General features: G+C 40.9%; 1 protein-coding gene across 4 annotated transcripts in view; it reads right to left on the bottom strand.

Moving 5' to 3' along the window:
• Positions 1–14102, bottom strand: part of PHF20 (PHD finger protein 20) — a 71845-nt gene that overhangs the window by 44308 nt on the left and 13435 nt on the right. For all 4 annotated transcript variants that reach the window (XM_075166180.1, XM_075166181.1, XM_075166179.1 and 1 more), the window contains 6 exons: positions 8275–8446; positions 7978–8062; positions 7138–7217; positions 1962–2349; positions 1448–1555; positions 288–464 (listed from right to left, as the gene is read on the bottom strand). In XM_075166180.1, coding sequence (XP_075022281.1) covers positions 288–464; positions 1448–1555; positions 1962–2349; positions 7138–7217; positions 7978–8062; positions 8275–8446 — 1010 coding nt within the window. The remainder of the gene's footprint in view (positions 1–287; positions 465–1447; positions 1556–1961; positions 2350–7137; positions 7218–7977; positions 8063–8274; positions 8447–14102) is intronic.

Below are 14102 nucleotides of genomic sequence, written 5' to 3'. Positions count from 1 at the left end.
TCTTGCAAGGCCAGTTATCCCACCCAGTTATTCCTCTACTGGAAAAGCTCCCACCACAGAAGGGCAATGCTAGAGTTACTGATGGAGAGCGAATTAAAAGCAAAAGGTAATCAAGGCAGCAGAAAGAGATATAAACTTTCCTTGAGTTTTCTCTGCACTGCTGATGAAATCAGGTTTTAATTGCAGATATAGAGCCTGCAGGTTATGCAAGTGAAAATACAGTGCTTTCAACAACTAGATGACTGCCATGCCACCACAAATCCAGAGTATACCGGGAAGCTGCTTACCCTTCTCAGATTCATTTTGGTTAGATACTGCATCTTTCAAAGGCTGAATTTCCATTGAAGCTGTGACATGATCTGTATTTAAAATCTCATGGCTAATGCTAGATGAGAGTCTTGACGATCGTCTCCTGATCCGGTCTCTTTCAGGGTTATCTGAAGAGTTCTTCAATTTTTCCTGACCTGGAATAGACAAATTTAATGGTACCTTGCAGTTACAGGATTACTAAATAGCTCACAAGCAACCTTCGAAGACCTCCCCTCCCAGTGACAGTTTGAAAGTGTGTTTTTTAAGGACTGAGGTTAATAGCAAAAGGTAAACAGCCCTGGTGATTAGACCTCTCTGTAAAAGCTATGATCGTATTAGCAGTTATAAATAAGCATAAAAATAGAGCAAAAACCTATCTTATAGGTCTCTCAACTTCTTCTTTTAGTAACAGATTTGAAGTAAGAATACAGATCAGTATCGTGCTGGTAAAACACTGCTTTAAACAGCAACCGTCCCACAGATGTAAGTAATACCAGAAGTTAGATTAGACAACGCAGACACGCAAACAACTTTGACCCTAAGCTGGATAACATACGCACACTGAAGTTTTAAGACTTTGTGGTCCTAAGGAAGGGAAAGACAGCCTTCTTCAGATCTCTGTCTCCTTGTTCATGATACTACTATAGAAAATATAATTTTCTTTCCTCATCAACACACTCAAGTTCTTCAACATCACTACACAGTATACCAAGATAAAGTAGAAGCTATTAGACTGCAGTGACATGAATATTCCTCTAGTATTAAAGTTTCTTTGCTAAGCAATGTGGTAGATTCTCCATCTAGCAACTAAAGAGTTTCTACAACTAGAAAAAGGCTTTTATAACCTTCTACGTATTGGAGGCAATATAATCACTGCCTTCCTTATGTCTATGAACTTCTGTATCAAGACTCACAGCTTGTGGCTCCTTCGTCCAAACCCAGCTTCCAAGATTTAGAAGGAAATTTCAGCATGATGACATATGAATGGCCAATTTAAGAAAAACAGGTGCTGCATTTCAGCCATTTCATGTATCACAGTTTAAGGTTAATACTGCAGACTTTTTTTTTCCCCTCCACTTAAGCTACAGGAACTTACATGTACAGATTCTGTGAGAGTTGAACACCAAAAAATACTCACACAAGTGTTTTTCAATCCTGGGACGCTTTGATGGAACTTCACCTCCTTTAGGTATTTTCCGACGTCTTAACTCCAAAGTTATAGGCTGCAGTGTCTGAGAACTTGGCTCTACATATTTAGATAGAGAACAAAAATTGACTGGAAATGAAGCTGCGAAACTCTTGAAAACATAAATTCCCAAGCCTCACACTTAAAATACTGGATATGCATAAATACAGTTTCACCTGGCTTTCCGAAGTCTACATATTAGCACTTAATCCTACTGCAGACATGTTTTCCAATATATGAAGATCACTTGCCTAAATCTAATCTCTGACCAAACCACTGAAACTCCAAACCTGGCTAACAAGTATGATCTCAGGTGTCCTGACCAAGCCTGAACAAAGATGAATTTAAATTTTTTTACGAGTTTCTAGAGACTTAGGTTGTGAAAGAGCAAGATACTTTTAATTCTTTTAGGTCAGTTTAGAAGGATTCTGATATATGGCCTAAACATTTACGTTTAGCTGCATACCTGTTGGAGGTGTTATCGGTGGTCTTCCACGTTTTCGTTTAGTTTCTTTTGCGTTTTCCTGTGGACTCTTTACATTGTCATTCTCAGGCTTCTTCTCAATGTGTGTATCTACTGAATATTCCATATCATTCTCTGATATATTCTCTTTATCTTCTTTTCCATCCTTAGATATATTCTTTTCTGAGACCTTGCCTTTTTCCAAGATGACTATCAATTTTCCTTCTTTATCAGGTTGCTTAATTCTTTTTTCAGTCTTTAATGTCTTTTCATCCTTGTCTTTCTTTGCATTACCTGTTGCTTTCCTCTGTTCTTTAAATTTCTCCTGCTTTTCAGGAGATGACGGAATTTCATCACCTCTTTCCTTAGGCTTAGCATTACCCACAGTATTCTAGAATAAAGAGAATGACATATGAAAATAAACTTATTGCAATCTGAAAGTCCTCCCCCGCCTTTGTATTTAGCAGACTTGCATCCTTGTCCAGTTTTTCAAAGGATAAAAGCATATACTCTATTGCAACCCACAGATTAAAACTTAGAGGCACTTGAACTGTTGAAGGACCCATGCAGCTTCAACAGGACAGTGCGACAGATTCACTCTTTTCACAACTCAACGGCATAAGAGATTTGCTCTTTCTTCGTTCTCACGTGCAGGTTAGGTCCATATTAGCTTGCGCAGTACTACTTAAACCCTACTTGGGACACTGAAGAAAGAGTGGGCGTTGAGAGCACAGAAAAGGGCAAACAGCTCAATCGCTTGGATGCAAAAAACGTCTTCCTTTCACAAAAGTACCTCATTCAAAATAGACCAGTATTTAGCTTGTAATTATCACTGCTACTGAAATGTGCTAAGTAAAGAGTCATATAAAGCAATTGCAATCACCAACTTCATCAGGAACCACATGATGTTAAAATTTACACATGTGAATTTAAAAACAAAACTTTAAACTTTGTCTTTCTGTAATCTGTGTTCGGTGTGAGAGGACATGAAAATCCTTAGCAGTGCCCAGCCAGCAAGCTACTGATACAATATTCAGCTGTAATCTCATTTCCCCATAGTTCTTATATACCACCACCAAACCAGGAAGAACACCCCTGTATCAACAGGCCACTGCTACTCAATGTCCTCTCCCTTTTGTGATCAGGTTTCATATTACCACCACCTGGGGGGATGCTGATTTTGGTTTTTTCCCCTTCCAATGATCCTGCTTACAGGCTGTTCCAGAACTTCTCTGCTCTGATGAACAGAAGCTTTCTAACTTTGCGCCTGGATTAATAATTTATATTTGGTCATGTGTCAACACTGCCTTTAGTTGAACTAACGTCCCTCTTCCCGTTGCCTAATAACTTGAAGCATTAAAGAGCAACCATACTCCTTTCCAGCCATAGTTCTGCAAGGCACAACAAGCTTAAACTTTGAACAAGGATCAGAGGACAAGAAAGGCTAAATACCTCTTGATACCTCTTTGGGGAAAGAAAGCAGAACAGCTGATTTGAGTTATACAAAATTCTGAGAATACACTTAAGACTCACTATCTCCTTGTATGACACTTGCCTCTTCCCATCCCAATCTTCCTATCTATATGTGGCTTACATGAACTAATACCTTTTAAGATTGTCATTTTCAGACCACAGTCTTAAGAAATAATCTTCATGCAATAAAATGGTGAATGTGCAATCTGCTCCACCCTCTATGATATTATTTCAACCATACTTGGCATAGAGGTGATAAAAAAAAATCACTTTTTAAAAATGTGACATCAAATTGCTGTGTATTTCATGAAAACAGCTAGGCAAAGGGGAAGAAAGTCTTTCACCTTCTTAGGTGTCTGAGCACCACTTTTACCAGACATCATAAAAATCTGTCTTCTGTAAACTCCTTAAATGCCACAGCTATGGGAGAAGCTTCAGTGGAAACTCAAACATTAGTAAAAAAAACTCGAAAAAAACAACCCTCAGACATCAGGTTTCATCAGTTGTGCTGCTCATAGAATCATACAGGTTGGAAAAGACCTCTAAGATCATCGTGTCCAACCGTCAACCCAACACACCATGCCCACTACACCATGTCCCTAAGGGCCTCATCTACACGTCTTTTAAATACCTCCAGGGATGGTGACTCCACCATCCGATAGAACCATCCGATTTGAATCAAGTATGTGGCACTCGAACACACATGAACCGTCTTAATCAAATTATTCTCAAGAAACTGAACCATAAATACCAGTATGTCTGAATTACCTCTTGATGTTACTGAACTCTTAAAAGCTGTGTGTCCTTGCATAAGCACATTCACGCTGTGCAGGTCATCATTGTTCAACCTAGCATGTTACACCCTCTACATAGGACAGAGTAACACTGTCATTAAAGACAAGACAACCAGCATACGTTGCTCCCTTCAGAAATCAGGTGGGTTTGGGGCTTTTGTTTGTTTGTTTGTTTTAAGAACAGCTAAAATACAAGCCATGTGTGTCTTCACAGCTACAGTCTCTCCTACTGATGAACAGGAACAAGACGCTTCCTTTCCACTGCCAGCATGCTGCTACATTAGTGCTGTATCTGAATCCACACCTTAAGTAACTTACATTCACAACTGAATCTTGAGCTCTGCAGTGGCTCAAGTATTTTTTAAACTTTATTTTTGATTGTGTAAACAGAGCTCACTAGGAAATTCTCCCCTTATGCTTTTGTATGCTGAAGGACAGAACAAAATGTTCTAGCATAACTTATTCTTGGGTTAAAAGAAATCTTCTCGGCTAGTGGTTAAAGGGAGAAGAAAACTTAAACTCCTTTCAAAACCTACCCACAGCTACACGAAACATGAAACTCCCTAAAGGAGAGACAAAATATTTTGCCTTTCTTATGCAGAATATTTCTTAAGATTGTTCAACTTCATGTATTTAAGGTTAAATATGGTAGAAATATTTCTCATGGCAATGAAAATTCATCAGGTAGTTCCCTTGTGAGTATCAGTCAGCCCTCAACCAGGCACAATTATTACAATTTGAAAGCTATTAAGAGCACTTCGTGGCAAACCTGAAATAGTTTTCCCTCCCAGCCTGGCAGATACACAAATCTGGAGACCTCCAAGGAATGGCATGCCTCTTCACAACAGAGACAGATTTAAATTGTAGCCATTAATATTCATTATTGGAATCTGTATTTAAGACTTGTGTTGGGGGGAGGGATTAAATTTCTTTGATCAAACTTAAAGTTCCAGAAAACTAAAAGCAGAAGGCATGACTAAGAACACAGGCCACAGCTACCACACAGGAATGTGTGGCAAGATCTCAAACTTAAAACCATTCCTGTAATGAAAACTATTCTGAAGCAGGTACTTAAGAAGTTTTAACCAAGTTACACAGGACTAGAACTTGTCAGCCTTTCCTACAAAGTGCCCGCACATGAAAACTAAAGTACAAAGCAGCACTTCCTCCTTCTCACCATGAGCAGAACGGATTTTTTTTTCTTAGGAATGGCTTACTACTACTTTCCATCACAAGCGGAAGGTTGAATCCACAGCACTGAGCAGCTGAAGAGTTGGTAGAATACTCAAACCATAGCAGAACGTGGTTTAGTAAAAAAGCTTATCTTCTCAAAGTTTTCAGGTGAAAGATTACTAGACAGCTTCCTTAAAAGTCTCAAGACAATCAAGTTACTCTGGGAAAGAATAGCATTTCTGTACACTCCATAGTTCCCATCCCTTAATGCATGTATTTAAACTAATCTCAAACAGGTGAAACAACCAAAGTGTGTTTCAGTAACCTACCACTAGCTTTAGGATGTACATTCTGAATCTTCCCATGATTTTTAGAAAACTGTTTTATTTATATGCCTATGACTTCTTTAGTTCAAGAGGTGCATTCGTGAGAACATGAACCTGAGAGCTTTGCAAATCATACCGTGAAGTTTTTCATTTTCATAGAATCATTAAGGTTGGAAAAGACCTCTAAGATCATCATGTCCAACCGTCAACCCAACACACCATGCCCACTACACCATGTCCCTAAGGGCCTCATCTACACGTCTTTTAAATACTTCCAGGGATGGTGACTCCACCACTTCCCCGGGCAGCCTGTTCCAAGGCCTGACCACTCTTTCAGTAAAGAAATTTCTCCTAATGTCCAGTCTAAACCTCCCTGTGCGCAACTTGAGGCCATTTCCTCTCGTCCTATCGCTTGTTACTTGGGAGAAGAGACCAACCCCCACCTCACTACAACCTCCCTTCAGGTAGTTGTAGAGCGCGATGAGGTCTCCCCTCAGCCTCCTCTTCTCCAGGCTGAACAACCCCAGTTCCCTCAGCCGCTCCCCATCAGACTTGTGCTCCAGGCCCTTCACCAGCTTCGTTGCCCTCCTCTGGACACGCTCCAGCCCCTCCATGTCCTTCTTGTAGTGAGGGGCCCAAAACTGAACACAGGATTTGAGGTGCGGCCTCACCAGTGCCGAGTACAGGGGCACGATCACCTCCCTGCTCCTGCTGGCCACACCAGTTCTGATACAGGCCAGGATGCCGTTGGCCTTCTTGGCCACCTGGGCACACTGCCGGCTCATGTTCAGCCGGCTGTCGACCAGCACCCTCAGGTCCTTTTCCTCCAGGCAGCTTTCCAGCCGCTCTTCCCCAAGCCTGTAGCGTTGCACGGGGTTGTTGTGGCCGAAGTGCAGGACCCGGCACTTGGCCTTGTTGAACCTCATACGTTGGCCTCGGCCATCGATCCAGCCTGTCCAGGTCCCTCTGCAGAGCCTTCCTGCCCTCCAGCAGATCAACACTCCCGCCCAACTTGGTGTTGTCTGCAAACTTACTGAGAGAGCACTCGATCCCCTCGTCCAGATCGTTGATAAAGATATTGAACAGGACCGGCCCCAAAACTGAGCCCTGGGGAACACCACTCGTGACCGGCCGCCAACTGGATTTAACTCCGTTGACCACAACTCTCTGGGCTCGGCCGTCCAGCCAGTTTTTTACCCAGCGAAGAGTGTACCTGTCTAGGCCGTGAGCCGCCGGCTTCTCTAGGAGAATGCCGTGGGACAGACAATTTTAACAGATTTTATTTCAGATGTATTGTATGTTAGCAATACAGATGTTTTATTCATTTCATATTCTATAATTCATCAAATCTAGCCACCGAACTGTTCATTTTAGAATACATTAGTAGCCCAAATACAATACTTCAGTACTTACTTGATCTTTGGAAAAAGCTTTGACATGAATGTTTTTGACAGTCTGAACTACACCATCATAAAACTTCACAGTGTATGTACCTAAAATTTGAAAATAAAGCATAAGAGTGTAAATATCAGAAGTTATTTAACAGAGCATCTGCTAACAGCTCCAATTCTCTAGCTGCATATTTAGCTCTAGATAAAAGCTGCCTTATCTGTTAGAAACTTCAACAGCGGAGGTCTTATCACAGGCCAGGTAAGGGACAAACAGTGAAGTTACAAAAATAATTATGGTAAGCATAAAGGTGCATGTCTAAGCTTAGAGTTGCTCTTTAGATATACATTCCTGACAAAACCCCAAAATATTTTTGGTGGAATACTCCAGTAGATAATTACACAGACTTTTTCTCCTTGATCTTATAACATATAGTCAATCTAAAGAAAGCACAGCACAAGAACAAGTCCTTCATGGTTACTTACCGATATTCAAAAAGGAGAAGCATGGCTGTGGCTCCCCCCCCGCCCCCATTTGTAAAGGGTCTTTTGCAGCTCTGACACTAGTTTTACTGCGGTTACATGCATCTCTTGACAATAAACTTAAGAAACAACAACTTTTCCCAAACATATACTTAAAGCAATTACTGACTGGATATCCCAGCAGAAAGCTCTTTTATCTCATGAAAAGGGTAAGAGGTCAGGTTAAAAAAGTTGACAGCAGACTAAAGCATATGATTGAAAATAAAACTCTTCACAGTTGTTTTCTGTCTGCTGTACTCTCTCTCCACCTAAGCAAAAAGGTTAAAATACAATTAGAAATGCATTACTAACCCACATGACAAAACCAAAAGTGACTCCTTACCATCTTTGTTAACAGAAGTAACTCTGGCTGGATAGAAGCGACAGTCAGACCAGCATGCCAATACCTGATCATTTATATGAAATCCCTACAAGACAGTAGTTAAAAGCGTTTTCATCTGATAATTACTGAAACATACAACTTCATTAAAACAAAATGATTCATTTTCCAATATTTAAAATAAATCATGAAACTTATACAGCAGGCAACACAGCAACAGTGAAGCATTTTAATGGTCATAATTCGTACAACTGCACATTAAACCGTTACAAACGCAAATGTCCTCTGTTTTCTACTTACTGCACAACCTTCTTCCTCATGTAATCCCTCTTTTCTTAACTGTATCTTCTCTAAGGGACGCAAATAAGGACTGTCCCAACAAAACCATTCATCATATCTATGGTTCCAGCGTTTGAAATGGATAAGTACTTTTCCTTCTTCATAATCAATTTCTTCAATGTGAGCTGGATACCTGGTCAAAAGGTAGATTAAAATATTTCAATTAAGAAAAAGATAAGCTGCCTCAGACAACTACAGTACAAAACATTACACAAATGGGGCCTTTTACATGATCAAAAGCAAAATATCTGAAGATCTGCTTGATCAAATGTGATGGGGAGCCAAGTTACTATATCTAATACTAGGATTGTAGAAATTGAAGGTTGTTATTAGATGTATCACTTGTATAAGCAATAAAAATGCTACAAAGTGACTAAGAGCTCAACACAGGACGAATCCCAAAACTGAACAGCAAAGGCAAGCACTGGCTGCAGGACCAGGAGACAACTAAGTTGTCCAAGTTGTCTAAGAGTTTTAAGTCCAGGGTGGAAAAAACATAACTAGAGATCAAGAAGTCAGAAAAACCTTCCCTACACCTAGAAGTTTCACATATACACAAAAATGATAGCTTCAGCTCCCTCTTACGAAGAGTAACACCTGGAGGTCAATACACTCACTTCTCATAGATATCCATCAACAGGCATCATGAATCACCTTCCCAGTAAAAGCCTAGCAGGCACACTAAACCTAATTTAAGTTTTAGATTCTCAAAGTTAAATTTCATCTGCAAAGTCCCTGGACTTTTAAATAAAAATCTCTCAGTATATTAGAAGTACAGGTATCTGAGAACAGTCAAATCCAGTTGTTTATAATCAGGAAGACCTTATAAACTATGCATTTCTTTAATTGCATTGGTAATTTGTAACTTCAGTAAGTATTCCAGAATGATAGCATATTTCACTCTCCCAACTGAAGATAACATCCCAAGTATTGATTTTTTCCCCTCCACAATAATAGCGCTAGGAGAAAATGTTTTCAGTTATTTGTGGAAAACAGACAAGGCCCCACTGAATTATTGAACAAAGGGCTGAAGAAAAAAACTCCAAATCCACAAGTATTCTTTACCTGATAAATCACACTTAAAAAGATAGAACAAGGGGTAGAAAGAAATGGTATCTCAAAAGATTCAAGCCTGATGCTAAAAATAAAACCCAGACATGTCAGAATTAAGACTTAAATGCAGCACAGACTACCATTCTACAATCCTACAGAGAAGAAAAGAAAAGCTACCTACAACTGAAATTCTTCAGCAGATCTCAGACACATCTAGTCACGACTTGTTCAAAAAGAGCTACAAATAGGCCATGCTGAAGACTTACACTGTCAACCACAGACTAAGGCCCTGCCTAACACTTGATGCCACATGCCTCAAGCTATACCGTTAGTTCATCCCAATATATTATCAAAACACATGCAGCAAAGGCTGTGGAGGAGAGGAAGACAAATGGGAGATACTTATGGCAGGGACATCTCTAACTGGTTACCAGCTTCCTAGGAAGGAAGTAACTTCCTTCGTGTGACAATCAGCGTATTTCATATTTAGATAACCCCAAGCACTGCCCTGCACAGGTTCATGAGGGAGGAATATTCAGAGTCTTTCCACATATAACAACTTAGTTCTATTAAACGTAGTTTATTCTTATATATCTCAGCAACTGCCTATCACTGGTACAGGTAATGACAAAAATCAGTATCCAGCTCCCTGCAAAGTGCAGCAAAAACACAGGTAGGAATTCCCAGGTCCTCTCAACAAGAAACTAGCCAGAAGGACGCTTTTGCCATCAGGACTGCAATGGGCCTAGGGCTTGTCCAGATTCTCAAAGATCAAGAGGGAAGCTGATAAAAATGACAGAGTACTGGCTCAACATTAAGCTAACAACCCAGTCCATGCAGATAACCATCTCTGGTAAACACACTCAATCCACTAACTTTCTCCCACTGGGGAGAGACAAGCCCAAGTGACAAGAGCCAACTAACTCTATGATGCAAGACTGTTCCCTGCTTCAGTAAAGGAGGAACTTTCTCCACCAGAAGAACCATCATCCCCGTAAAGGAGGAACTTTCTCCACCAGAAGAACCATCATCCCAGAAACATGCCCCAGTGTCATCTGCACGTATCCCACCTCACCTTCTAAAAACTCCCTGATAGGGGAAGAGATGCTGATTTATCATCAAGAACAGCAAAAACATACTGACAATGAGACCAAATTTCAGCCTGGCTGAGAGCCAGTGTGGGTGAACTGAAGCTCTCAGCCAGCTCCTGGATAACACGCTGCAAAGTCTGAACAAATTTTCTTTTTCTGAAGCAACCAACATCAGCAAACACATGTTCAGTGCTCTTGACTGGAACACTAAACCTATCAGGAGCTGTGTTAGATCTATCCATGAACTTTGACAGCCCCCTCCCTGATACCGCCTTCCTTTCAGGTGCAAAACACAGTGCTGGCAACTTCGAAAGGTTTATAGGTTCTCAACAGCCCTGAGCACCACATATTGACAGTGCAAGCTTCCTTCCTCCAACATTTGTCCCCTAGCCTTCAAAGCGTTGTGCAAGCATGCCACATCAGGAGGCACAAGTCCTCAGATCTATACAGAAGAGAAGTAATACAGCATATCCATACACATGCACCAAAAGACCTGTGAATGTGCCAAGGGAAAATTTAGACTTGTTTATCAAGAAAACATACTACGTATGGAGGACACACAAAGTGAAAGGCCAATAGCTGAAGCCTGGCTAAGGCCTGAAAAAAGAGTACAACTGCCATGTGTCCAGGGATAATCCCACACATCCTCCCTCAAACCACAAAGGAAGCATTTAGCTGACTCCATGGGTGTTCAAGACAGCTAACTAATCCTGGGTAAGAAATCCCCAGCTGGTACCAATTTGAATATTTATTTAACACACTGCAAAAAACAAGCTGAAATCAGACACAACTTCTTGCAATATATTGGGAGGCCAAAACAAGTAGTTTTCCAGCTCAATTCAAAAAGAACGATGAGCTTGTACGTTTCAAGGCCTTAAGCACTGGCTAAACAGCAAAGGAAAACCTCCAAGATGCCCAAACTGCTGGCATTAGTTATGATAAGAACCCAAGTGACAATCAAAAGCTCAAACAGCGTAACTCTCAACAGACAGAGGTTAGCAATGACTGGCAACTTCAGACTACTGCTGTCGGAGCACAGCAAACAGTATGTAAATAGGTTTATTGTAGTCACAAGTGTAAAACTATTCTCTTCTGTGAAGAGGTAAATATCTGGAAATTCAGAATCAGGGTGCTGACTGAAGGAGTTCCTATCTCTCAGTCCTGGACTAGTTTGTCTCCCTTCTCCTTTCCTATATACTAAAATGGAATTGCTGTAAAACCCCTCTCTCTGAGCTAGGAAGGGACAAGCTTACTGCAGTCAAAGCAATGGTGAGAGGAAAGGAAGCATCTAGAACCAGTACTATGAAAGACAACAGCTATGGGGTTTCATCTTTTCAGTACTGAGACAAAGTCCTGACAGCACAAGCATTTAAACTCATGGGACTGACAATCTCTACCTTAACAGGGTAGCACAATACTCTAACAATAGTACTCTTGTTCTCAATACTCAAGAGCTTCAACCAGAATCAAGAGTCTCTTCATATCCATTTTACTTGCACAACAGACAGAAGAAATTGAAAGAGGTGTCATTACAATAAGGTAACACAAGGGGTGTCATCATTTGCCTACTGCAGGCAGCCAGTGCACAGTCATCCTCTTTTCGATAAAAGAGGATGTCTGCAGCTAGCCAGCACTGAATAGTTTAAATGATCCAATGCAAAAAGTTTCAAGAACTCAATTCAGCCAGAACAGCGTGTGCATGTACATTGTTACAGCTAGCCTCACTAGGATCTCTCCACTTAGGACTGTACTACTGGAGCAGTCCCACTACTCCATCCTCTGAACTCCAGCACTGTGTACCAAGAGACCTCTCAGTATGCAGGGAGGCCCAATGGCCAGAACCTCCCCCTTTAGTGCCCTGAGGTCATAGACACTGTCACAAGCCTTTCCTGACAGCTTTGATGCATCAACCAAACCCTAAGAGCTAAGCCAAGCACTAAAAGCACTCACTCTACTCCCTGCAGTTCGAGTCTAGGAGGTAACAGACAACTGCACCAGGAATTGAAGTGCACTTCCAACACATTATGATTCCAGATACAACAAAGCAACCTTCGATAAGAGCTCTAAAGATGCAAAGTTTACCTTGCACTTTGGCAAGGAGCAGACTCTGCACTGACTACTCTGCTGGCATACACAAATTTTTTTCCTCTTCAGTAAGGTTGGCATCACATCCAAACACCCTGAAAGTCCCCAACTAGCATTTCAGGGCACAAGCCACAGCCATGAAAGGCAGGTAAATGGGGCTCCGAGATTAAATACTTTCCAAATCACTACTACCATTTGAGAAGCAATACTGGCCCATGAATTGACTGGTGTGTTTGGTACTGAGCACAGAAATCAAAGCCAGCCCTCCGATCAAGAAACTTCTGCCTATGTTTAAGTGCCAACATAGCAACAAAAGTACACAAAAGAAAAGCTTGGACCTCTGAAGGTCTAGTACTGGGAAAAGCAAGTATCAGACGAGGGAAGTTTTGTATCCAGGTAAAAGGGGTACATTGTAACCACACCACGGAGCAGTCCTGTTCACACAGCAGCAGGTGAAAGTAGCAGGGGAAAAAAGTCTGCTGTCCTCTACAAATCCAGACCCGGGGAGGTGTGCCAGCCTGTCACTACTGATACTACTAAGAGAAAATAAGCCCCCAGCTCTTAACAAATTTTTGTTCACAAACCCTGAAAACAGACATACATGTAGATTACCAGTTGAGGAAACATGGACTTTCTGACCCAGGTTTCAAAAGCTTAGCAAGCAAAAGAAAGCTTTCAGAACTGGAGAGTTAATAACTAAGTTGTGAGATCGAAGAGTTACAAAACACTGGGCATAAGATAGGTCATTTAAGATCAAGTGTTTTTAAAAACCAAACAACATGGCTTGGGTTTGGGCATGCAGCATATCCAAAATTCAAATTTAAGCCAAGGGGTATGTGTATGTGAAAAGTATAGTAGGTGTTGAATTTCCCCGCCAAAGTTTTCCCGTGTAAGAGCTGTTTAGTCCCATACTTTGAGACACCATTGCTGTCCAAACATCTCAGAAGGATAATAGTCATGGACACAAGTTATTAACCTTACTCAAACACGGTCTATACTAAACTGCATCTTTAATAAGTCTACATTACAGATAGGCCAAGAAACCTCATTTTTGTAGGCATAACTATTTTCTTGCTGTATAAACAAAGCTCAAAAATACAAAAGATGCACGCAGATTCAGATCCAAGTCCCCCTATTCAACTCTTGGGTACACAGGAAAGCCAACATAACATTCAAGTATATTTAATGTTCATACTTCATGTTCTTTCCATAAAAAGTAATGTTTACTCATTTTCACAATTCCAATCCCCTTGTACCTGCAAAGTAGAGAAATACTCTGCATGCAACCAAGATGTTTTGGAACAAGTCCCCTGTGCCTGAGGCAGTGCTCCATCCTTCTGGGGTGTCCAGATGGTTTTCAACACTGTGACTTCCGCACACTTAACCTGCCAGCATGTCTAGCCCACACAGACTCTTAAATAAAAGTCAACTATAGCTGACTTCAGGAGAGAGAAGATATCTTAAGGAACTAACAAAACCCAATTAATTCCTGTATTTAAGAAGTCTTTGTCTCCAGCAATTTTCATTGTATGCCTCATTCACTGAGCATTGTTAAATGCT

Source organism: Calonectris borealis, chromosome 17, assembly GCF_964195595.1.
Source record: "Calonectris borealis chromosome 17, bCalBor7.hap1.2, whole genome shotgun sequence".
NCBI lineage: Eukaryota > Metazoa > Chordata > Aves > Procellariiformes > Procellariidae > Calonectris > Calonectris borealis.
The sequence above is the reverse complement of the archived record's forward strand: the minus strand, read 5'-3'. Positions and strand labels throughout refer to the sequence as shown.